A 23,502-nucleotide genomic window follows, 5' to 3' on the forward strand; every position below is an offset into this window, starting at 1 on the left:
CAAGGCCCAGTGCCGGGCCCTGCCCTTGGGTCACACCAACCCCAGGCAGCGCCCCAGGCCTGGGGCAGAGGGGCTGGGAAGTGCCCGGCGGAGAAGGCCCTGGGGGTGCTGGCTGACAGCCGGCTGGGCATGAGCCAGCAGTGCCCGGGTGGCCAAGGAGGCCACCAGCCCCCGGGCTTGTGTCAGCACTGGTGTGGCCAGCAGGGGCCGGGCAGGGATGGGGCCCCTGTGCTGGGCCCTGGGGAGGCCCCACCTCGAATGCTGGGCTCAGGTTTGGGCCCCTCGGGACAAGAAGGGCCTGGAGGGGCTGGAGCGTGTCCAGAGAAGGGCAGCGGGGCTGGGGCAGGGTCTGGAGCACAAGTGTGCTGGGGGGCGGCTGGGGGGGCTGGGGGGGTTTAGCCTGGAGAAGAGGGGGCTGAGGGGAGCCCTTCTCGCTCTCTGCAGCTGCCTGAAAGGGGCTGGAGTGAGGGGGGGGCTGGTCTCTGCTCCCAAGTCACCAGTGACAGCCTCAAGTGGTATCAGGAGAGGTTTAGACTTAATATTAGGAAATATTACTCCCCTGCCAGAGGGGTCAGGCCCTGGCACAGGCTGCCCAGAGCGGTGGGGAGTCACCGTCCCTGGGGGGGTTCAAACACCGTGCAGCCGTGGCACCTGGGGCCATGGTTTAGGAGGCCTGGGGGTGTTGGGTTGGGGGTTGGACTTGATGACCTTAGAGGTCTTTTCCAACCTTAATGATTCTATGATTCTATTATGATTTCATGATTTTATTTACTTTCTAAAATTTTAATTGTTTTATTATTCTACTGTATTTTACTGTATTCTATTAATCTTATTTATTTTATTATTTCTTTTAATTTTTTTACTTTTACTTTTATTTTAGTACTTTATTCTATTTTATTTTTTTAAGGGGCAGATGGGAGCAAAGAGGGCAGCCAGGTGGTGTCGGGCTCCCTCCCCTCTTCCCCACTCTCCCCGACTCAGCCACCACAGGAGGGAGCACTGAGGCTGAGCAAACTCATTGCATCCCTGGGCAGGGACCCCTGGAGTGTGTGACAGTGGGTCTGGGGGCTCCCTGGGTGGGGACACGCATGGTTGTGGGCAGGGGACAGCCCTGCCAGGAGAGACAGACCCTGACAGCCCAGGATGCTCCTGCTTTGCCACCAGGGCGGGATGAAGCTGGATGAGCAGAACCACCTTGCCCAAGGATGCCATGGGCGGGGGTCATGTGGGGACGGAGCTGGCATTGGCAGCCGTGCTCCCACCGGCTCTCCCAGGGGATCCGCAGCACCCGTCACCTTCGGCAGAGCACCCTCCATGCACAGCCATACCCATGGCTCCTGCCGCACTGGCATCAACAAGCATAGCTCCAAACCGCCGCCAGGGAATGAAGCGCGTTAATCTGCTGAGATCTGGTGAGCTTTGATGAGATTTCTTAGTGGGATCGAGCGCACCCTCAGCAAGTTTGCAGATGACACCAAGCTGAGCAGTGCAGTTGACACACCAGAAACACGGGATGTCATCCAGAGACCTGGACAAGCTGGAGAGGTGGGCCTGGGAGAACCTCATAAGGTTCAACAAGGCCAAGTGCAAGGTCCTGCACCTGGGTCGGGGCAACCCCCAGTATCAGCACAGGCTGGGGGATGGAGGGACGGAGAGCAGCCCTGCAGAGAAGGGCTTGGGGGTGCTGGGGGATGAAAGACTGGACATGAGCCAACAATATGCGCTCGCAGCCCAGAAGGCCAACCGTCCCCTGGGCTGCATCAGAAGCAGCGCGGGCAGCAGGGCGAGGGAGGGGGTGCTGCCCCCCTGCCCCGCTCTGTGAGACCCCCCTGCAGCGCTGCGCCCAGCTCGGGGCTCCCCAGCACAAGGACATGGAGCTGCTGGAGCGGGGCCAGAGGGGGCACAGAAATGCTCCGAGGGCTGGAGCCCCCCTGCTGCGAGGCCGGGCTGGGAGAGCTGGGGCTGTGCAGCCGGGGAAGGGGAGGCTGTGGGGAGACCTTATTGCGGCCCTTCAGTGCTTAAAGGGGGGCTGTAAGAAGGGTGGGGGCGACCTCTTTAGCAAGGCCTGTTGTGACAGGACAAGGGGTGATGGTTTTAAACTGAAGGAGGGTAGATTTAGACTGGATGTAAGGGAAAAATGTTTATACTGAAGGTGGTGAAGCGCTGGCCCAGGTTGCCCAGAGGCTGTGGAGGCCCCATCCCTAGAGACATCCCAGGCCAGGCTGGACGGGGCTCTGAGCGACCTGATCTAGTTGACGATGTCCCTGCTCACGGCAGGGGGTTGGACTGGATGGGCTCTAAAGGTCCCTTCCAACCCAAACCATTCTGTGATTCTATGATTTACAGAGAATTGCCAAGATTTAAGATTCAAGGAGAGATCTGCTGAGGGATGGGTGGAGGACAGATCCAGGCAGGATTCTGGAACCCCCAGGATCTACCACGGTCCAGAAACCCCCAGGATCTACCACAGTCCAGAAACCCCCAGGATCTACCATGGTCCAGAAACCCCCAGGATCTACCATGGTCCAGAAACCCCCAGGATCTACCATGGTCCAGAAACCCCCAGGATCTACCATGGTCCAGAAAACCCCATGCAGTCCCAGGGCCAGACGCCAGCATTACTGTGTCCATCCAGCTCTCCTGGCATCTCCTGTTTGGCAAGACCTGCCGAGGTGTCCAGGCAAGGCGCTCAGCACCGCAGAGACCGGGGGAACGCACCGGACCTGCTCTGCCAACCTCTCCTGCCCTCTGCAAACCCCAAATCCCAGCTGGGGGACGTGCGATGTGAGCAGGCAGCTGCCACTGACTGCCAAGCTGCCCTTGGTGCAATGCTGCCTCATCACCATCATCTCTGGGGGCTTGGGAGGTCAGAGAGGAGCCGCAGGCAGCTCAGCAGCAGCTAAATTGGGGTCACCCACATTTGGGTTTGTTCTGATTTTCCAAAGCTCAATTTTGCATTTTGTATATCTTCTTTTCATTAAATATTTCAGCATCTCATTAAATATTTTATATTTAATTCCCTGATCCTGGTTTTTAAGGGAAGGCACTGCGTCCCTCTATGGGGACAGGGACGGCCATGCTGACGCAGTCCCAGAGGTGTGCACAGGAGGGCAGATGTCACATGTGTGAGGACCAGGGCTTTTATCCAGAGCTGTCCCACGCCGGGGCACGCCTGCTATGGGGCAGGGGGCCTGCGGGCACTCCAAGGTGTGGATCCCCCCATGAGCATCCTGCCTGTATGCTTGGGAGAAGCCCGAGTGCTGTCAGAGCACCCACGGTCATGCTGGCAGCACTTTCCTGACAGCAGCTGGAAAAGGGTGCTTACCCTTACCTTTCCTGAGGGGAAGCACCAAGGTTGGGATCCCAGCTGGGGATGCAGGGTAGGAATGGAAACCCCCGCTCAGGATACCCAGTGTGGGCTCAGCCCGGTGGGAAATGGGCGCTAGGACATGTGCCAGGCTGCTGGCAGTGCCAGGCTTTGATATCAAAGGTCCCACCAGGTCCCTCCTGATTTGGGGTGGGATGCCCCATGTCAAGGGCAAATGCGATGAGAGCAGCCGGCAGGGCTGGGTAGGATGGGGTTGACATGAGGGACAGCCGCGGACCTCCAGCCCCAGGAACAGCAGGGATGAGGCCAACAGTACCACCTCCTGGCCATGGGGAGGGCTGCGATGGTGGGATAAAGGCCATGAAAGCAGGGCATGAAATGGGGTCTGTGCATTGGGAAGGATAGGGCTTGTGGCCCCCTTTGCATGGGGAGGTGTTTCACGAGGGAGCTGGGGTTGTGCTGGTGCCCGTGGGCATGGTACCGAGCTGCAAAGAGGGACCCGGTCCTGGTTTTTGGGCTGCTGGAGGTTTTTAGTGCAGGTTGGACATGGTAATCCTTGCACCAGTGATACCAGGAGGATGAGGTGGGCGAGCATCCTCCTCACCCCTCATGTCAGCCCCAGAGACTGTGGTGCCTGCGGAGATGGCAGGCCAGCCAGAGTGCCTGTGGTCCCTCAGATGGGGACTTCATGGCTCTTATCTGCTCTTCTCTTGGGCCAGCCCTGCACGACCCATCCTGGGCGCTGCACCTTGGGGTGATGGATGTTGAGCTCCTGTGCCCACAAAGAGCCTCCTGAGCCCCCAGAATGTGGCTGGGACCTGGCTGTGCCCTTTGGGAAGTGAGGACACCCCGTTCCACTTGGGGAGCTTTGCTGGAGACAAGTGCATCACAACTCAGGTATTACTTACTGATGTTCCTTCATCACTTACAGCTTCCCTCTTCATTTTGCATCTGTTGCTAACAAGCCCTTATACTCTCATGTCTTCTCTCCTTTCCCCACTTTTCTGCTCTTTGACTTGCGATCCATGAAGGCTTTTATCTGACAATTCAAATTACATGGCGGCTGTTCCCTCCTTGCTATAATAGTCCTCAAAAAAACATTCTAGAAACAAGAGGTTCAAATAATAATCTTCAATATGTGCCATGGGCTGATTTTTTTTTATTTTATTTTATATTAAGGTTGACTTCAGACCTAGCTTTGCTCCCTTAATTCATTTCAATTCACTGGAAAACACTCAAGCAGGACATTGTACTCTTCTGGTTTTTTTCCCCTGAATTCGCAGGTCCACAAAAAAAAAACTATTTCTGGATGTTAGAGCTACTCAGGCAATATTTTCTCACCCAAACAAGCATTCCTAGACCTAGATTGTGCAGCTCAGAATAAACCCAAGATTATAATGATAATTTGGCACTGAAGGGTTAAGCTCCAGAAGCTTGAGGGTACTTGGACAGCTGACCTCACCTCACATACCTCCAAGGAGCGGGACCTAGGGGTACCTGAGACAGGGAGGGAACCCTTTCTCAAGGCTCCCCAAGGGCATCGCTCTTCCTTTCTACCTTGATGGAGGATTTCTGATGACTTGAGGACCTACTCTGAGGTCGTGTGGCTGAAGTGAAGGTCAAACAAAGAGTCTTCCTTGATGGAAGGATCAAGATCTTAATTCATCTCCCTCTGAGACTGGATTTCTATTTTCGGTGCTGCTGAATTTCTTGGTGGCTGTAATGAGTTCCAGGTATAACTCCACTCTTCTTTTAGTCCATTGCTTTCTCAAGCACACATTTTAATGTGTTAAGCCATGGGAAGCAGTGGAAGGAAGAGGACTATGTGCCTTCTGTCAGTAAATCAGCTGCTTCTGTAGGTAAACCAGTTTTTATGGTATAAAATACAGGATTATAGAGAGAAAGCTCATGTCTGGAGTCCTTGGACGTGGATTTTCAGGGCTGCAAGGAGTTTAGAAAACAGATGAAGATAAACATAGTTCCCAACCAGAAATATTTTGGTAATGTCGCATGGTAAATAGCTCATCAAGGGATTGATTATACATAACTTGGTGTTTGCTTATCATCTGCAGCTTGAAGGCATTCAGCTTTGTCCCCAAGGGATGCGTGCGACTTCAGAGTCTGTGTAACGAGGGAAACATGGAACAGATAACAGATAAAAATTAGGATATGATGTGTATGAACATCAAGAGAAGATCAGGGGAGGAGAAAGGGGTTCCTCAACCTCCCTCTGTTCCTCTGGGAAGGGAAATCAAATGCTGTGGATAGAGTATGGAAGATTTTTGTTTGTTTATTTGCTTCTAAGGAGCTTCTACTCTGACCTAGAGCAGTGAATCCACTTCTCCCACTGAAAACATGGGAGGAACAGAAAGCCGGTGAGCTCTGTCAGAAGATGTCTCACCTGGCCATTAAAAAGCCACGGTGAAACCACGTGAGGAATGACCTACAGCATGCCAAGCAATGAAAACATCAAGGTAGCCTCACCATCATTGGGGGAGTCTCCAGAAGGGCTCCCTGTGCTCCTACTGAAGGTCCACGCACCAGCTTCTAAATTAAGTCCCTTCTTAAGTTGCACATACTGTTCCAACAAAGGAAGAGACCACCAAGTCCTGGGCAGAGCATGTTACAACTCCGCCACACCGCAGCAGCCTCCTGCTTCCCGTGGTGAGATGTACCCAGAAGCAGCCATGAGCCATGGACGTTACTAACAGGAAAAGGCTTTTGCCACAAAAATTCAAGTCAGGCCTGGGTGCTGATAAAGCCTTGTCAGCTGGAGAGTCGATGCCACAATAATGGGACAGGAAGGTGACAACATCCCTCCCCGTTAGCCCAAGAGAAAAGCAGATAAGAGCCATGAAGTCCCCCAGCCAAAGGACCCCAGGCACTCTGGCTGGTCTACCATCTCCAGAGCAGCAGGATGCCAAATCATGATACAGAACCTCCTGCCGTGGTGGCCATCAGCTTCCTAGAGGCTTCAGCAAACTACCCGAAAGCACGTTTGTCACCCCCGGTCCAGCACCAGCTCTGATGGTCCCTTTCATCTGTGTCCTGTGAGTGCTTCCAGCCAGAGCTCTCAGACTTGAGTCCCTGCCATGGTTGTGAGAGTGGGTGGATTTGGTTCTGTTTAATAAAAATAACACTTTCCTCCTACCTCCTGGTGGCCTCACCCAGCAGGGGTGGAGGAAGAGGAGGAGGGTCAAGGCTGTGCCTCAGCTGTGTGTTATTTGGCACAGCCACATCCTGGCAGCAGGCACAGGGCTGGGCTGCTCCAACCAGGGCACCTTCGCATGCCCTCTGGTGTCGGAGCGTGCTGGAGAACAGCCCCCAGCCCAGCTTCAATAGCAGGTGGGTTTCACAGAATGGTTGAGGTTGGAAGGAACCTCTGGACATCATCTGGTCCATCCCCTGCTCCAGCAGGGCCACCTACAGCAGGCTGCCCAGGACCACGCCTGGGCAGTTTAATGTCTCCAGGGATGGAGATCACACAACCTCCCTGGACAATCTGTGCCAGTGCTCCATCACCAGTAAAGAAGTGTTTCCTGAGGTTCAGATGGAACCTCCTGCATTTCAGTTGGTGCCCGTGGCCTCTGGGCACCACTGAGAAGAGCCTGGCTCCATCCTCCCTGCACCCTTCCTTCAGGTATTTAGGTCTATTGATGAGATTACCCTGAGCCTTCTCTTGACTAAACGGTCCCACCTCTCTCAGCCTTTCTTCAGAGGTGAGACACTCCGGTCCCTCCATTATCCTTCATTCACCTCTTTCCAGTATGTCCATGCATCTCTTGGACTGGGGATCCCAGAACATGAGAGCCTTCCACTTGTGGCCTCACCAGTGCTGAATAAAGTGGAAGACTCCCCTCCCTCCACCTGCTGGCAATACATTGTCTAGCACAGCCCAGAACACCATCCACCTTCTTCGCAGCAAGGGCACATTGCTGGTTCATGGTCAGCCTGGTGTCCCCCAGGAGCCCCAGGCCAAGCTCCTTCCCAGCTGGGTGTCTGGGCTTGTTCCTGCCCAGGGGCAGGGCTGGGCACTTGTTGAAGGAAGGGGGCTCCCAAACACCGATTTCTGCCCAAGATGCCTCTTAGGAGGATGTTAGAGGTCATACAGCAGTTTCAGGCTCCTTCCAGCCCTGCTGGTACCAGAGTTGGCCCAGAAATGGGAAAGGAGAGTCCCCAGGGCTCCTACCTGCGGGGCTCAGAACATCATCAAGGGGGGCTGGCATCATGAGGAGAGACTCTTGTAAACAAGGGACACCAAGGGCTGCTGCTAGAGCTGTCCCCATTCAGTCCCTGTCCCCAGGGTTAACATCTCTCCTGGAGAAGACAAGGGCAGTGGCCCAGGCAGGGGAGATGCCAGCTCCCAGAGGGTGGGCACAACTTGGGCAGCTCTTTCCCACCCCTCCCAGTGATTTTTTGGGGGGAAAGAGGAGCAGCACAGGGAGTGCAGAAATACTTGGTGCTTTATTGGTGACAGCTCAAGCCCAGGCAGCCATGCAGACAGGAGCACTGTTCTCTGCTGGGATGACAGGCATGGGTGTCCCCACACCAGCACAGGGACACCGTGGGACCCCAGAGCTCCCCCACAGGAGAGGGGAGCCCCAGGGTCTGGATCAACCCCAGGCCAGCCGGGTCATCACATGTGCTGCTGGAGGAGGTTTCATGCCCATACTCCCTGGTCCTCTCTCACCAGCTGCTCTAGGTGGTCCAGGGCTGGGGTGGCACAGCCACACTGACGACACTCTCTGCCTCCCCTGGAGCCGCAATGTGCCCACCTTCCTCCTCCTCTCGGTCTGTCAGCAGCTCCGAGAAGCTGGGATCTCGGTGGGGCAGAGACCTGGAGGCTTGGCCCTCCTCCGGGCTGCAGCCCAGGTCTGTGGGGCAGATGGACAGAGGGAATGGTGAGGAGCTGGCTGAGTTCAACCTCGCTCCTCTGCTGGAGGAATACGTGTGGCACCGGTGGGCCAGGTCCCATGGGGATCAGCTCTGGATCCCAGAGGTTCGGATCACACACAGATCTCAGCCCTGCAGTGCAGGATGCGCCTGCTCTACAGCTCCATCAGAGATGGCCCCTTGGGGATGAGGATGGAGAGGACTTTGGGGCCCAGAGCAGAAACACCACAGTGGGGCCATGGCCGGGTGTTTGGTGGCACCAGGACAGGTTGGAGCAGAGGTGGGGAAGCTGCCCAGGAGCAGGAGTTGGGGGTGACAAAGCAGAGAGAAGTGGGCTGGTGGGGTGCATTGGAGATGATGCTTCAGGGGCCATCACCTTCTTCATCCTGAGCCTCTGATGCTTTCCTCTCTGGGCACTGGGACAGCAGGGTCAACCTGTTGAGGGCCAGCAGAGCTTTGCCTGTTTTCTGGAGAGAAGAGAAGGAGCACTGAGCCCCACCAGAGCCATTGCAATCCCCACATCCTCATCATCCCCCCAAGTACCTGCCACTTCCGACGACTCAGGAACTGCTTGATCCTCTCCTTTGAGAGTGCCTTGGTGCTGCTGGGCTGGGGCTGCTGCAGCCAGGGGTGCAGCAGAGCCCCCTCGCTGGAGAGTCGGTGGCTGGAGGCAGATGGAGTGGTCATGGCAGGGACTTCTCCGCCATCAGACCCTTGGCTGCTGGCCTGGCCCCATGGAGAATCCTCCCCACCAACCATATTCTGTGCTTTCACCTGCCCATCCCCTTGGCACCCCAAAACCCAGCCCAGCACCCCACAGCCACTCTCCAGCTCCTACCGGGAGTCCTTCTGCAGCAGTTGGCTGATGAAGTCCTTGGCTTGCTGGGAGATCTCCGAGAAGGTCTCCTCCTCAAAGTCCCACTGGGCAGCTGTGATGTTGCTCAGCGTCTCCATGTCGTTGTCCCCCTGAAAGGGGGACTCCCCGCTCAGCCTGGAAAGGTGACGCAAGGACATCAGTGACAGCTCAGCCCCCTCCAGCCCGACCTGCTGTTCCCAGGAGGCAACTCACAGGATGTAGCAGATGACGCCAACACTCCACATGTCCGTGGAGAAGCCCACAGGCTCAAAGGAGACTACTTCTGGAGCCATGAACTCAGGGGTGCCATGCAACACCTTCACAGGGGTGTCTGGAGCTGCAGAGAAGATGCGTGGGGCAGGTGTCCAGCTGGGATCTCCCCAGGGCAGCCCAGCTGCACACCAACACATGCTGGGCGGATGAGCCCCTGCGTCCAGGTGGAGCTGCCACCCTCCAGGACCCCTCACAGGTTTTGGTGCTCTCCTAGAGCACCTCTGGGTGCTGGACACCCACCAACACAGGGGTCTTGGGGGTCTCCACCGTGGATGCAGGGCTGGAGACATGCATGTTTCCCCAGAGCATCTGACAGTCATCAGGAATGGCCCTTACCTGGTGCCACAGGGCTGCCCGTCCCAAAGGCACGGGCATGAGGATGCCTAGCCAGACTGTGTCCCTGGGATGGTGACAGCCCCTGCCCTGGTCCCCCAGGACCCCCCGCCTCACTCACCCAGCTTCCGCGCCAAGCCAAAGTCAATGATCTTGAGCCAGTGGCTACCGGGGCTGACACAGACTATGTTCTCGGGTTTGAGGTCAAGGTGGACGACAGCCTGGCCATGCATGAACTGCAGCCCCTCCAGGATCTGCCGCATGTACTGGGCACTGCTGGGCTCCGTGTGCTCGAAGTCATCGTCCACAATGCGCTCAAAGAGCTCCCCACCTGCCACGCTGAGGGACGACAAGGTGCTGGGGATCCTGCTGGGGTCTACCAGCCCCAAGGAGGAAAAGCCCCACCAGGGAACCCAGGCTCAGCACTCTGGGAGCATCTCACCTCTCATATCTCCAGGTTTCTGCAGGTTCCCCATCCATCCTACGCTCTGTGTCAGCACCCCACGGTGCAGGGACCCCTCCCCACCTTCAGTGCTCTTCCTTGCAGGGTCCAGCACTGGCCCCACCACCCCCAAACTTGACTCTACCCCCCTACTCACTACTCCATCACCATCACCAGCTCAGCAGGGCCCTGGAAGGCGGCGAGGCATTGCACGAGGCGCGGGTGATGCAGCAGGTTCATGAGCTCCACCTCAGACCGAGCTGCCTGCTTCTCTTTAGCCGTCCGCGCCCGGAAGTATTTCCCAGCCCGGATTTTGCCAGTGGCTTTTTCCTGCAGCCGATACACTGTTCCAAATTTTCCCCTGGACAGAACGAGGATGAGGGATGGAGGAACCATCACCACCACCCTGTATCCCACCCATGGCTGCGCATAGACAGCCACGGACCATCCCCAAGCAGCAGGGATGTGGAACCCCCACTTACTCTCCCAGCTTCTCCAGCTGTGTGTACACATCTGAAACCTTCTCCTGGCTGTTGATGACCACATCACAGTATTCAAAGGTCTCCTCGCCTCCTGGGAGGGATGGAGCAGGGTGGTCCATGCACAGATCCCTCATGCTTTGGGGACCAGCTACCTGCACTTCCCCTCTAGTACTTATTTCTGTGCCTCCCCCAGCTCCATCCAGGTCCAGCTGCCCTCCCCATGTGGTGTGGATAGGACCTGGGGGGAACATGGGCTGCTGCTAAAGGAGCTCCTGGAGCAGCCCAGCACCCTGCAAATCAGGGTTTGGAGCAAAAGATGCTTTTAGGATCAAAAATCCAATAGAAATGGAACCATTAAACAGGGTGGGAGGGAGATTGGTGATGATTTGGTGGGGGTCACACGAGCACAAGGACCCCTGTGCAAATCCTGCACCTCCCCCATGACAGACCAAGGGTTCAGCCGTACCTTCTGTCTGGGACATGACGGTGCCACCAGCTCCTCGCTGGGTGCCAGCGCTGTCAGGATGGGTGCTGATGAGGCCCCAAGGCTCCTGGCAGCCCTGCTGAGGTAGGTGATGCCTGTGTGTCCACTCCGGCTGCTCCTCAGAGCCCTGTACCTTTGCCCTGCCACAGGAGACCACCAGAGTCTCTCCATCTCCACCCGACCTCCCCAGCCTGCCCAGGAGTTGACATCTTCATAGACCCAAAGAGACCCAGCAAGGAGCCAAACTCTATTTTAAAGCAAGGTCCCTTCACCTCAGGTGGGGACAACCTCCAGAAAATCCGCATTTCTAGGGCAAAGGACCCAGTTCCTTATGCATGTCCCCATCCACACAAAGGTTGGGAGGACAGGGCGACGACACCCAAGGGTGCTGGGCAGCAGCACCCAAACCCCAAGCCAAAAGCCACAGCACTGACCTGTCACTGCCCAGTCCTGTCCTGTCACAGGCCACCAGCAGGTCCCTGGTCCCTCCCAGTCACTGCAGAGCCACTAGAGTACTGGAGGGGGAGAGGAAGGGCGATGCTGGGAGTCAAGGACCGCTGGGACCAACATAGGGGATGTCTCAGGGCTGTCTCGGTGCAGCTGGGAGCATCCCTCCTGCTCTGGGGCTGGGAACAGCCCCAGCTCACCCCTCTCTTTCCTTCCCAGCAGAGCATTTCCATACTCAAAGGATAAACAGCCACTGGTGAGCCCTCCCCAAACCATGTCCAGCACAGTGGTCCCAAACCCACCAACACCCCATTTAGCACCATGCAGGGTCATGAGGTCTGCAGTGTGGGGGTCCCTGCTACAGAAATCCCAAGGGAGGACTGCAGAGGCCTGACATACCTCATTACACAGCAGAGAGCCCAGACCTCCCAGCACACATCCAGACCTTGGAGCCTCCTGGGAGCTAAATCCAGCCGCAGCCAGGCCCTGGCCACACCTCTGCCTCCTTCCCCACCCATGGGTGGGCTCCCACAGAGGGGCTGAGCACCTACACCTGCCCCCTGTTCCCTACTCCACCTGCAGCCAATATCCCACCAGAGCCATCACTCTCCCTGAACCCCATCCTGGGCTTTGAGCTTCCCCAGGTGAGCTCAGCTCTGGGTTCAGGGAAGCCAGGATGAAGGGGAACGGGGTGTTGTAAAACTACTCTGATTCCTGAGGTTTGGAGCAAAAATGGGCTTTTCCAGCCTTTCTCCCCCAAAGGCAGAACTGCATGGTCACTCTGGCACCCGGTGCACTGCCGTACCTCCGTTTCCCCCGCTTTAAAATGGGAATAACGCTGTGATTTCCTCCCAGAGCTGCCTCCAGATCCACGGATGGGGCAGCGGCACCGTGGGGGGACCCGTCCTCCCTGAGGAGCCCTGTGTCACAGCACCCCCCGAGCAGAGGGGCTGTCACCCTGGTGTTACCTGCTGTGTGAAGCCAGGTCTTGCAGGTGATTTTGGGTTCTGCCGGCACCAGCAGACGCGTCACCGTCACTACCGCCGCTCCCACACTCAGCACAAAGTCCACGGCCACTGGCAGGGTGTTGGGAGAAGTGTCCCCGGCGCTGGGGTGGTGGCAGAGCCACTGCAACCTCACTGCTCGCCTGTCCCCGTGACCTTGCCACCGGCAGGGCAGAGCTGCGGGATGGGGGTGCTGCGGCCGGGGGGTCCCCACCGGCACCCCGTGGGTGAGGGATGCAGCGGATGCTCCCGGCTCGGCAATGCCGTCAGCGCGCTTGGCTCGACCCCGCTGGGATATCGACTGCTGTGCTGGGGACAGGAGTAGGACGCGGCGATGGCCTGGCTGGGGACAGGCAGCAGGGTGATGATGGAGTACAGCTGGCCGCATCCTGCCTGCCCTGCCTGCCTGGTGAGGGGGGACGGAGAGCCGGCCGGGCTGGTGTCTGGCACCCCTGGCCACGGCTCCTGACCCCACTTGGCCCCTCTCCAGGGCAGGATGAGGCTGTGCAGGGGATGCTGGGCTGCTCCAAGCACAGGAAGGGGCAGAATACGGCCCAGGCATGCGAGGGATCCCGGCAGCCACTTGATGTCAGTGTTGGCCTGACACTCGTCCCAGTGACAGCAGCAAAAACGAGCAGAACAAGGCCAGGAGGGGAAGAAAAGATCTGGGGTCTGGGGGGACCTGTGGAGGGGTGGCAGCACCCACTGTCCCTGCGAGGAGACACAGGATCCAGCGCCTGGCTGGACGGTGAATCCCTCGGGAGCCAATTCCCACCCCACCTCTCTGGATGGAGGGTCACATCCATGGGGCAACCCCACGACAGCAGCCCCGAGTCCCTGGGGACGCCGTGGGGCACCTGGGTGACCCCGTACCAGGACAGGCCATCGCCCTGGGCACCAGCTGGACTCAACCTCTGGCCACCAACAGACATAGATATATTTTTTTCCCCAGTATCCAATGAGTATAATGAGCAGCTGGGGGCCAAGAACACGTCTGGGACAGCACGCCATTCCCAGCTCCATCCCTCCATCGTGCTGCTCCAGCGTTTAATTCCCGCAGGAGCAGAGCCTGGCTCAGCCTCCCCTGAGCCTGCGTAAGGACAGCGTTTAATTTTTCAAGCTCTAAACCAAAGTCCCCCTCAATGTCATCTACTGGAACGTCCTCGGGAATTTAAAATCAACAGTGGGAAAAGCTGGAAGGATTTTAAGAAGCCGGGGCGGGGATGGACGAGCAGATCCATCCACCATTTGGCATTTTCCAGCCTTCAAAATTAAGCTCTTTACCGACAGCACTTCGCTTAATGGCCACTGACCCCTGGCCCTTTCTCACACTGTTGTTTTCAGGTGTGGGAAGGTGGCCCATCCGAAATGTTCAGCGGTGCCTTACCCACCATGGACATCCTCTTCTTGTGCCTTATAAAATTAATTAATTAATACGATTAATTAATTGTTAGCACTCGCACCCAGGCATTCACGGGTTCCCGCGTGGGTGATCGTGTTGTCCCCGTCTGCCTGGAGAAGCCCCCAGCAAAGCCTGGATGGGATTTCCAGCCAACCCCCCATCCCAAACACACTCATCCTCCCCATGGGGTGCCCTGCTGGAGCCCCCCGGATCACCCCCCGACCCCCCTGTGCAGCCCCCCCCAGCCTTCGGGCTGAGTCAGGCCCTCTTTGTGCGGGGCGCTGGGTGGATTTAGCTGCCTCTGCTTTTTTGTAGGCCCTACAATAAACGGTGTCGCCGCAGGGTTCAGACGGTGGACCTTGATGCCGGTGACAGTGTGGCTTGGGGAGATGGGGCGGCCACCTCGCTGGGTCCTGGATCTGGGTGTCTGTCTGTCCATGATCCCATCGTGCAAGAGGGGTGAGCTCGATGACCTGGGGTGGGGCATGGTCCCTGCTCCCCATCGCCCTGGCAGGGGGCTCGGCCCCCCACTCGCCATCATCTGGGGTTGCAGCTCTCGCTGTGTGCACCAGAGCCAGGTATGTGGGGACATGGGTGACGTGGCAATACTGGGGACATGGGGGACACAGAGGCCTTGGACACAGGGGACGTGGGGGGAGCAAGGGACATGGGGGCACAGTGGGGACATGGGGTGCACAGGGGACTTGGGGGCACATGTGGGACATGTGGGCACATGGGGGACACCATGGATGTGGGGACACAGAGGGGTACTCAGTATGGGGGGGGACGACCAGGGGACCATGGAGGGGTGGACAGGAGAGGCAGGGGATACTGGGGATGGGGGACACATGGGAGCCACAAAGGCAGAGGCCATGGGGGGCAGATGGGGGGACATGGGGCACATGGGGTACATGAGACATGAGGACACCAGGGACGGGGGCACATGGAAGCCACAAGGGACCTGGGAGAGTCTGGGGACAGCTGGGGGTGACAGGGACACAGGAGGATGGGGGGGGCACACAGGGGACCTGGTGGGAACCCCGGGACACATGGGGGCACCCAGGGGACACCCAGGGGACACCCAAGAGGACCTGGGGACACAGGGGACCCCAGGGGACAGGGGGACATGTGGGGACACCCAGGGGGGCCTGGGGACACGGGGGGCACCCAGGAGACGTGGGGACACGCGTGGGCAGGGCCGGTGCCCAAGGGCTGTGGGCGGGGCTAAGAGTGGAGGCGCGGCACTTGCGAGGGGGGCGGGGGGGCTGGGGCGGGGCCAGGCCGTTGCGCACCGCGGGGGGCGGGGCCCTGCCGGGCAGTGGGCGGGGCCAGGCGGTGGCACACGTGGCCAGCTCTGGCGCCCCACTGCGCTCGGGGCGGGTGGGAGCTGCTTTGTACTGGGAGCACTGGGAGCTGGGTGCGGGGTGCTGGGGAGGTGGGAGTTGGGGAGATGGGAGCTGGGGAGGTGAGGTGCTGGGGAGGTGGGGAGATGGGTGCTGGGGAGATGGGAGCTGGGGAGATGGGGAGCTGGGGAGGTGGGAGCTGGGGAAGTGAGGTGCTGGGGAGCTGGAGAGATGGGATCCAGGGAGCTGGGGTGCTGGGGAGATGGGAGCTGGGGAGATGGGGAGCTGGGGAGGTGGGAGCTGGGGAAGTGAGGTGCTGGGGAGCTGGAGAGATGGGATCCAGGGAGCTGGGGTGCTGGGGAGATGGGAGCTGGGGAGATGGGGAGCTGGGGAGGTGGGAGCTGGGGAAGTGAGGTGCTGGGGAGCTGGAGAGATGGGATCCAGGGAGCTGGGGTGCTGGGGAGATGGGAGCTGGGGAGATGGGGAGCTGGGATGGGTGGGAGCTGGGGAGATGGAGAGCTGGGGAGATGGGAAGACGGGGTGCTGCGGAGGTGGGAGCTGGGGAGATGAGGTGCTGGGGAGGTGGGAGCTGGGGAGATGGGTGCTGGGAGCACTGGGATGTTGGAAGCTGTGATGCTGGGTGCTGGGGGACAGGGAGCTGGGATATGGATGCTGGGCACTGGGAGCTGGGGTGCTGAGTGCTCAGGTTCTGGAGAGATGGGTGCTGGGCGCTGGGATGAGAGCTGGGATGTTGGGTGCTGCAGAGCTGGGTGTTGGGACCTGGGCTTCTAGGACCTGGGGAGCTGGGAGGCTGTGGCTGTGGTAAGTGGCTGTGAAAGCTGTGCCGGTTCTGGGGGGTGTTTCACATCAGCTTTGGCCTGAAGAGAGAAATAGAGCAAAGCAAACCGCACAAGGTGACAGCGGGGTTACAGGCTAGGCCTTCGGGTGCTGTGGAGACAGCACCAGGGGATGCGAGGGCACCCAAGGGCACCCAACAGCAACATGCAGGCAGAGCGTGCAGGCTCTCCCCAGGGCAGGGCTGTGCGTCCCAGCCACGCCACTCATTCCCCGGCCATGGCGCTGCCCACAGCACCCGTTTGCCTGCACTGATGCCGGGAGAGGCACATCTGGGAGCTGGTCTGGGCTTGGGGCCGGGCCTGGGGTTGCGAGGGCTTTTTGTAGACATTGGTCACCAGCGTCGGGCTCCCTTCGCTCCACCTCTGCCCCAGCTGCTAAAGGTTTTGCTCAAGCTCAGGCCGGTTCCAACAAGCAGCTCCCTGCCCCATCTGGCCCAGCAGCCGCCCTGCTTCATCTGGGGCAGCGCTATCCCAGGGCTATGGCGTGATAACCCCCTCCGACTGCAAATCCAGACCCAAAACTGCTCTGGAAGGAGACACCCCCCATGTCACTGGTTTAAATCCAGCCTGAGGCACTTCTTCGCCCTGTAAGGTCTGCCCAGAGGCTGGGGGCAAACCCAGCTGGGTCTGCCAACCCACAGGAGACCAGTTCTGCAAGATCAGGGTTGTAAAACAACATCTGATAGCCTCAAAATATTCCTGAGAGGAAAGGGCCACAGCACCCGGGCTTTCGGGTGCCACGAAGGGCACGAGGACCCATGGGTGGCAGACAGGGTGATGGCTGTGCCCAGACCCGGCTGGTCATGCTCAGCCGGACACCCTGGCTTGTGGTGGAGGCTAAAATATGTCTGGAAAATACCCAAATATATGGGGGGAAAAAAATCAATCTGGGGCTATAAAACATAAAAACCTCTGGCACCAGCAGCTCAGGGATCAGCCTTTCCCTGCCTAGGGCTGGCTGCCAAATCCTCCAGCTCCTCAGTGCAGCCTTGAGCGCCCAGCAGTGCCAGGACCTTGAACCCAGTCTGTTTCTCCAGCCCAGAGAAAGCAAAGCAGCGCAGGACAGGACTGCCGGTGCTTTCATGGTGCACAGAGCACCCGGGGGAGTGGGATTGCCTCCAGATCCTTACAGCAACCCTGTGGGCTACCAGGGACAAAAAATAGTCGCACGTGACAACCTTGCCATCACTCCCGCTGGTAAATGTGTCATGTATAAAGCGACCGAGGGGCTGGAGCTGGGCGCTGGCTGACTCAGCACACACATGTGTGCGGCTCAGCTGTGCCGGGACGGCTACAGGCTGAAAGATAAGTTCAACACCCCAGGAGGTGTGGGTTATCAGCACGCCAGGATGTTACTGCAAACCGCCCCCCACGCCTCCGCCTTGCACTCTGCTTTGGGCAACAACAGGCAAGGGAAGGGCAGGAGCAGGCAGAGGGGTCCTGTGACACAGACAGCCGTGCCTGAGGGGGCTGTTGCCAGGCTCTGACCCTCTGAAAGCACAAAACCCCAGGAAACGGGACACACAGGGAGGCAAACCCCTTCTGCACTAGTTGGGGACTGTCGTGTCCTTTAGTTGCCACTGCCGTAGCTACCAAGCCACAGAATCCCAGACTCACAGACTGGTGGGGGTTGGCAGGGACCTCTGGAGCTCACCCCGTCCCACCCCTGCGTGAGCAGGCACCCCCAGAGCAGGGGCACAGGGCCGCGTCCAGGCGGGGGGTGAATGTCTCCAGGGAAGGGACCCCACAGCCTCTCTGGGCAGCCTGTGCCCCTGCTCTGGCACCCGCACAGGGAAGGGGTTTGTCCTCATGTTCAGGGGGAACTTCCCGTGTTCCAGCTTGTGCCCATGGCCCCTTGGCCTGGCGTTGGGCACCGCTGAAAAGAGTCTAGCCCCATCCTCTTGACACCTGCTCTTCAGATATTTATAAGCACTGATGAGATCCCCATGCTCCCAACACAGAAAACCCCCCCAAAAATGGGGGTCCTCTGGCTGATAGGGATGGGCCAGCACTGGGAGCACACCCAGCTGCTCACAGTGAGCTCAGTCTGTGCTGAGGGGGTGCGAGGAGCAACGACCATGTCTGGGGAGCATCCCGGGGAGCGTGGCTCTGCTTCCCTCGAGCCCCCCCGTGAAGATCCCAGCATCTCCCGGACAAGGAGGGGACAGGGACCAAACGCTCCAGAGGAGGCAAAAGGCCCCTCCTGCTCCCTGGCACCATGTCAGCCATTGCTGCTGCCGCTGTAGACTGGGGCAAGCCCGGGCCTCTCACTGGCTGCCGGCCCTGCCTGCACCTCCCGGCATGGCCCGGTGCCGCCTCCCCGGCATGGTGCCCATCAGGGACCAGAGGAGTCCCACAGGGGCTGGGGGCACCCGGTCCCATGCCAGAGGTGACACCGGGGAGCTCCCTCCCCGGGATGTGTCACCCATGTCACCAGCCTCCTTCACAGCCCCCCTGGGTCTCTGCAAAGGGGGTTTGTGCCCCCCACTGTCCCCCAAATCTATAGCAGGGTAATGCTGGGACAGAAAGAGGGGGAGAGGTGGGTCCATCCCCCTCCTCGCTGCCCAAATTCCAAGATTTGGCCTATTTTACACCTCCGTGTTCCCTTTTCCCTTCAGAAACAGCCAGGCCATTTCCAACACTAACCCTCCAGCCAGAAAACCTTCAGCATGATCAAGCCCTGCTCACTAAAACCATAAACAACATAGGGGGTGTGGTGCAATTTTGGGGCTTACCAGCTGAGAAAAAAAAAACCTTCTTTGTCTTTTCGTAACAGCAGAGCTTGATTCAATAAGCTTCAAGTGGCTGCACAGGCTGATTCCCTGCATCGCTCTTCCCAAAATCACACAGGGGCATGGCCTGGGGCCAGCCTGTCCCACGCTTCCCTCCAAGAAAGGCAAGTCCAAAATGTCTGCCTTCGTATGGAGAGCCTTTATTTTTGCCTTTATGCAAAACTTACTGCTTATTTTTGCCTTTTATGTGTCCTGATCCCCAAAGCATGCATTATTCCCTTACATACTTGCAGACTGAAAACTTCACCCGTAACACCCGCAGCTCAGCCAGAGAGGCCGCTTGCAAGGAGCAATACCAGTGCCAGAGGCAAGAACAGAGGCTTTGGGAAAAATCCGAGGGACACACTTGGAAAAGATCCTCATTGACTTTGCTCTTTGGGCCACTCCTCTCCTTGAGATCCAAGATGGAGCTTAGGCTCACCCTGGGAGGAGGCGGTGGCAGAGCTGGAAATGGGCAGAGAGGCAATTTGGTGCGAGAACCGCCACCTCCCTCCCCTGTATGCTCGGCTCTCACTGCACCGGCCCAAGGGGCCACATTCCCCACTGGGAGACGCTAATTTTGATCCGTGTCTGCCTGTGAATTGCCATCTGGGAACGGTTCTGGAGGAGGAGAGGCATTAAAGAGTTCAACGACAGACAGTTGAAGCAGAAGGCCAGGCCTAGAGCCAGACACCCCCCTTTGGGGCTGGGGTACCCCCTGGGAGCTGGGCACCCCACTTTGGGGCTAGGGTAGCCCCTGGGAGCTGGGCACCTTCCCTTTGGGGCTGGGGTACCCCCTGGGAGCTGGGCACCCCACTTTGGGGCTAGGGTAGCCCCTGGGAGCTGGGCACCTTCCCTTTGGGGCTGGGGTACCCCATGGGAGCTGGGCACCCCACTTTGGGGCTAGGGTAGCCCCTGGGAGCTGGGCACCTTCCCTTTGGGGCTGGGGTACCCCCTGGGAGCTGGGCACCCTCCCTTGGAGCTGGGGTACGCCCTGGTAGCCAGGCACCCCCTTTGGAGATGGGGTACCCCCTGGGAGCTGAGCACCTCACTTTGCGGCTGGGGTACCCTCTGTGAGCTGGGCACGTTCCCTTTGGGGCTGGGGTACCCCATGGGAGCCAGGCTCCCCCCTGCACAGGCCGCTTGAGCCAGGCCTCGCCCCACTGTGCCACCGCCGGGCCGGGCCGGGCCGCACCCGGTGCGGGATTCCAGTGCCTCTCTCCAGGCCTAAAGCCCCCTCCCCGCAACGCGGCGGCCCTGGCCCCCCGCCCAGGCGCTGCCCCCACGGCGGGGCTCGGCGCAGCCGCTGAGGGCCCGCCGCCCCCCGCCCCCTCAGCCCCGGCCGGCCCCGCCCCCCGTCGCCACGCAACGCGCCGCGGCCGGATGCGGCGTACCGCGCTCGGCATCACGGGACAGGTAGTCCGCGGGTGCCCCGACCTCGCCGCCCCGCCGCTCCAGGGGACTACAGCCCCCATAAGCCCTCGCGGCGGAGGCGCGCCCCGCCTCTTCCTTAAAAATCTCGTTTTCTATTGGCTTCGCCGGACTGTCGAGTAGCGGCACGGAGGTGTCTGATTGGCGGAAGCGCGGCAGGGCCGAGGCGCCAGCTATGGCGGCCGAGCGGGCGGTGGGGGAGCGGCGGCCGCCATTTTGTGTGTGTGGAGGCCGGCTCCGGGCCCCGCTGCCCGCCGCCGGGGCGGGGGTGCGCGGCGCGGCGGGGCCGGTGAGCGGCCGGGGACGGCGGGGGGTGGCTCCTCGGCGGCGACGCGGAGCCGAGCCGGGAGCGCGGGGCGGCCCGGCCGGGCCTCCCTTCTGGGGGAGCGGAGCGCGGGGTCTTCACGCCGGCCCTGAGGTGGGCGGCAACGCCGCTCCCGCCGCCGGCCGAGTCCCCAGTCAGGGGTCCGGGGACCGGGGGAAGCCCCGTCCCCGCCGGGAGCGCATCGCCCGGGGCTGGGGCGGGCCCGGAGTGGCGCCGGGGCCTCGTCCGGTGGCGCCGCGGCCTCTTCCCGGGGCCTGAGCGGCGGCGGGGCGCGGGGAGGCTCGGCCCGGCCGTCCCCGGGCTCCGCCGGTTTCCATCGGGCTCCGCTCGCCAACGGCGCCCCGGCTCCGGCCTCACCTGGGCCGCCGGGCGTTGTGGGGGTGCGGGACATCTTTCTAGCAAAATCTGCTTTAAACAGTATTTGAACGTGGCCCGGCAGCGGCAGCCCGAGCTCCTGGCGGGGGTGGCTCCCCCACCAGCCCCCGGTAGGAGCAAAGCGGGGACGAACAGCGCAGTTTTATACTGAAAGTGAAATTTTGGGTTAGGAAACACGTTTCCTGGAAGGGTGAGAGCGGCTTGCCCGGCATGCCATCGCATAACACTCTGTAATACACCGTGTCGGGGGAAGAAAAATAATCCCTCGAATTTAATCCTTTGTTTCACACATTTCAGCCAAACCGCGGCCGGCGTGCCGGAGGGGGTTCTCCCCGTCCGGATCCAGTGGATCGCAGTTAACATGGCCTCCCCTCGCCTGCTGCCGTCTGCCGGGGCCGCCGTTACCGCGGTGCTGCTTGGAGAGACATAAAACAAAAGCTTTTGCCTGTTGCCAGGGCTGAAGGGGTAACTTCTCAAGCTGATAATAAACTGGAGCGAACCTTGTCTTTGAGTTATAAATGCCAGTCCTCTGGCTGGTGGAAACGAGGGCTGTGGAAATAACTGGGGGGGGATATTTTCCTGTGCAAAATCGAAAAAAAGCATTTATTTAAAAAAAAACAAAAACCCCAACCTCAGTGCTGGGGAGTTTTTGAGCTGACGGCAGCCTCTGCACTTGGTTCCCCGATGAGTGGCGAGGCTTGGGGCAGCCTGTGAGTCTGGGTTGAGTTCCTGGTTGCGTTACAGGCTGCATTTTGTTAAGCGAGTGCCTCGGCTGCGTTTTCTTTCCCCTGTGAAAGGCAGAGGATGCCGGCTCGTCCCCTGGTGTTAACGGGACTTGGGTTAGATGTGAAACGGTGAGATTCTGGGGGCTTCTGGTGCAAGTGCAGATTGTGCTGTCAAATGTGGGCTTTTCCAGTTAAAAACTGGATTATATCATGTTTATGCACTTGATGTTCTTTTTTTGAAGAAGGCGCTTTGTTGTTATGTCTCTGTGGACAATTTCCATCTGCCATGTCGCTTTATTAGGTCCTCAACTCCAAAGCTTCATATTTTTATAAATTGTTGCAGTATAAAAGCAGAGATGTTTATTGTCTTGTGTGTGTTCACACACACGTGACAGCTGAAGATCTAATTTCAAGTTGATAGTGCCAAACCAATCAGGGTTACGCTTGGTTCAAGCCGTACGCCTCGTGCTTACCCGCGTTGTTAGGGGGGGTTTTGTAGGGTGGGAGCAGGACGGGAGCGAACGCGAAGGGCCTGATCCTAACAGCCAGGGTTTGATGTGTTACAGATGGACCTAAAGCCGCCGGCTTTTTGGCAGCGGCCTCATCAGCCAGCACTCAAAAACCTCTCCCGCGTGCAGTTCTCGCCGTGCCGCAGATTCTCCTCTTATAACAGAACGCCGCTTACCTGGTGACACCAGAGAATCACCAGGATATCCCGCAGGGCTGCGTAAGTATACCCTCAGAACGTAAAGCTAACGAAATTAAATGCAATTGGTGCGACTTAAGTCGTGGACAGGACGACAGCGTTATTGTCAGCACCCTGTCCCTGCTTTATAATACCTGGACCACTGAGCAGCTGGTTTAGCGGACTTGAGGACCCAGCTGCCGTGCGGGCGAGTACCGGCAGCCCGCTCCTTGAAGCGTCTTCGGACGGTGAGGGAAAGCGAGCTGCGCGTTCCCTTCAGCTGGTGTTCAGGGGCAGGATTCAGGTTTCACTTCACACCGACATTGTGGCATTAACGGGCTGTTAAGATGAACTTCCCTTTTTTTATTTTCTTGCAGCCAGCAGCGTTTCCACGGTCCCAGCCTGTCCTTACGCTGCTTTGCCCCTGCCTCGAAGAAGAATGGCTGTGACCGCAGGTGCGATGTTTTAGTCCCCTTTGCTTTTGCGTCGGTGCAGTAATTTCTGCCTCTCCCGGGACAGCAGTACAGCCCTTTCCTCAGCGAGTGGGGAACCCTCGCAAGGGGAGGGACTGCGAAAGCCCTTTAGCCAAGAGGGTCCCGCTGTGCCCCGCGTTTCCCAGGCTGCTCGCTGCAAAGGTGGTGTCGGCGGTGTCCTCCCGCGGCCGGCGGACTGGCGGTGAGCCTCTTCCCACCGCTCAGCCCCGCGGTCGGGGCGGGCAGGAGCTCCGACAGGCAGATTCCTGCCAGTACGGGCTCTGCGCCGAGGCGCGGCCCGTGCAGGGAGATCGGAGGGGTGCTGCCATGCCAGCGGCGTTCCTGGGCTCACCGGAGGAGCCGGAATAGAGGCCAGTTGGCTCAAACAACCTGGGGAAGACCAAAGTGCTGGTAGGGAGAGAAGGGATGTGCTTCAAAGGTTTGGCAGGCGCAGCTGCCTTGCCCTCCAGGGAGGTACGTGCCCTCAACTAGTTAAGACAGCGCGCTGCTGTCTTGTCAGGAGGGACTAATTGCTGCCCTTTGATACCACATCACAGGCAGCGCTGCAGCACC

General features: G+C 59.2%; 1 protein-coding gene across 2 annotated transcripts; it reads right to left on the minus strand.

The window, feature by feature from the left end:
• Positions 1–7,780: 7,780 nt before the first annotated feature.
• LOC135317161 (myosin light chain kinase, smooth muscle-like) lies at positions 7,781–13,015 on the minus strand. Of its 2 annotated transcripts, none has more exons than XM_064472946.1 (11): positions 12,507–13,015; positions 11,526–11,606; positions 11,074–11,167; positions 10,608–10,698; positions 10,283–10,486; positions 9,805–10,022; positions 9,291–9,414; positions 9,060–9,212; positions 8,765–8,885; positions 8,598–8,688; positions 7,781–8,202 (listed from the first exon to the last, which is right to left on the minus strand). In XM_064472946.1, the coding sequence occupies exons 3-11, from the start codon at positions 11,087–11,089 to the stop codon at positions 8,027–8,029; spliced, it is 1,194 nt and encodes a 397-aa protein (XP_064329016.1). In that variant the 5' UTR covers positions 11,090–11,167; positions 11,526–11,606; positions 12,507–13,015; the 3' UTR covers positions 7,781–8,026. The 2 variants fall into 2 exon arrangements, with proteins under 2 accessions (XP_064329016.1, XP_064329017.1); XM_064472947.1 differs by having other exon boundaries at positions 11,074–11,170.
• Between the last annotated feature and the right edge of the window lie 10,487 nt (positions 13,016–23,502).

This window comes from Phalacrocorax carbo, chromosome 25 (genome assembly GCF_963921805.1).
Source record: "Phalacrocorax carbo chromosome 25, bPhaCar2.1, whole genome shotgun sequence".
NCBI lineage: Eukaryota > Metazoa > Chordata > Aves > Suliformes > Phalacrocoracidae > Phalacrocorax > Phalacrocorax carbo.

What these genes read in the sequence shown, in the direction of transcription:
- LOC135317161 (XM_064472946.1), bottom strand. An exon ending in CTGGTGATGGTGATGGAGTA is followed by an intron (nt 10,023 to 10,282) that starts GTGAGTAGGGGG and finishes GTCGTCCCTCAG; the next exon opens with CGTGGCAGGTGGGGAGCTCT. An exon ending in GGCGTCATCTGCTACATCCT is followed by an intron (nt 9,213 to 9,290) that starts GTGAGTTGCCTC and finishes TCACCTTTCCAG; the next exon opens with GCTGAGCGGGGAGTCCCCCT.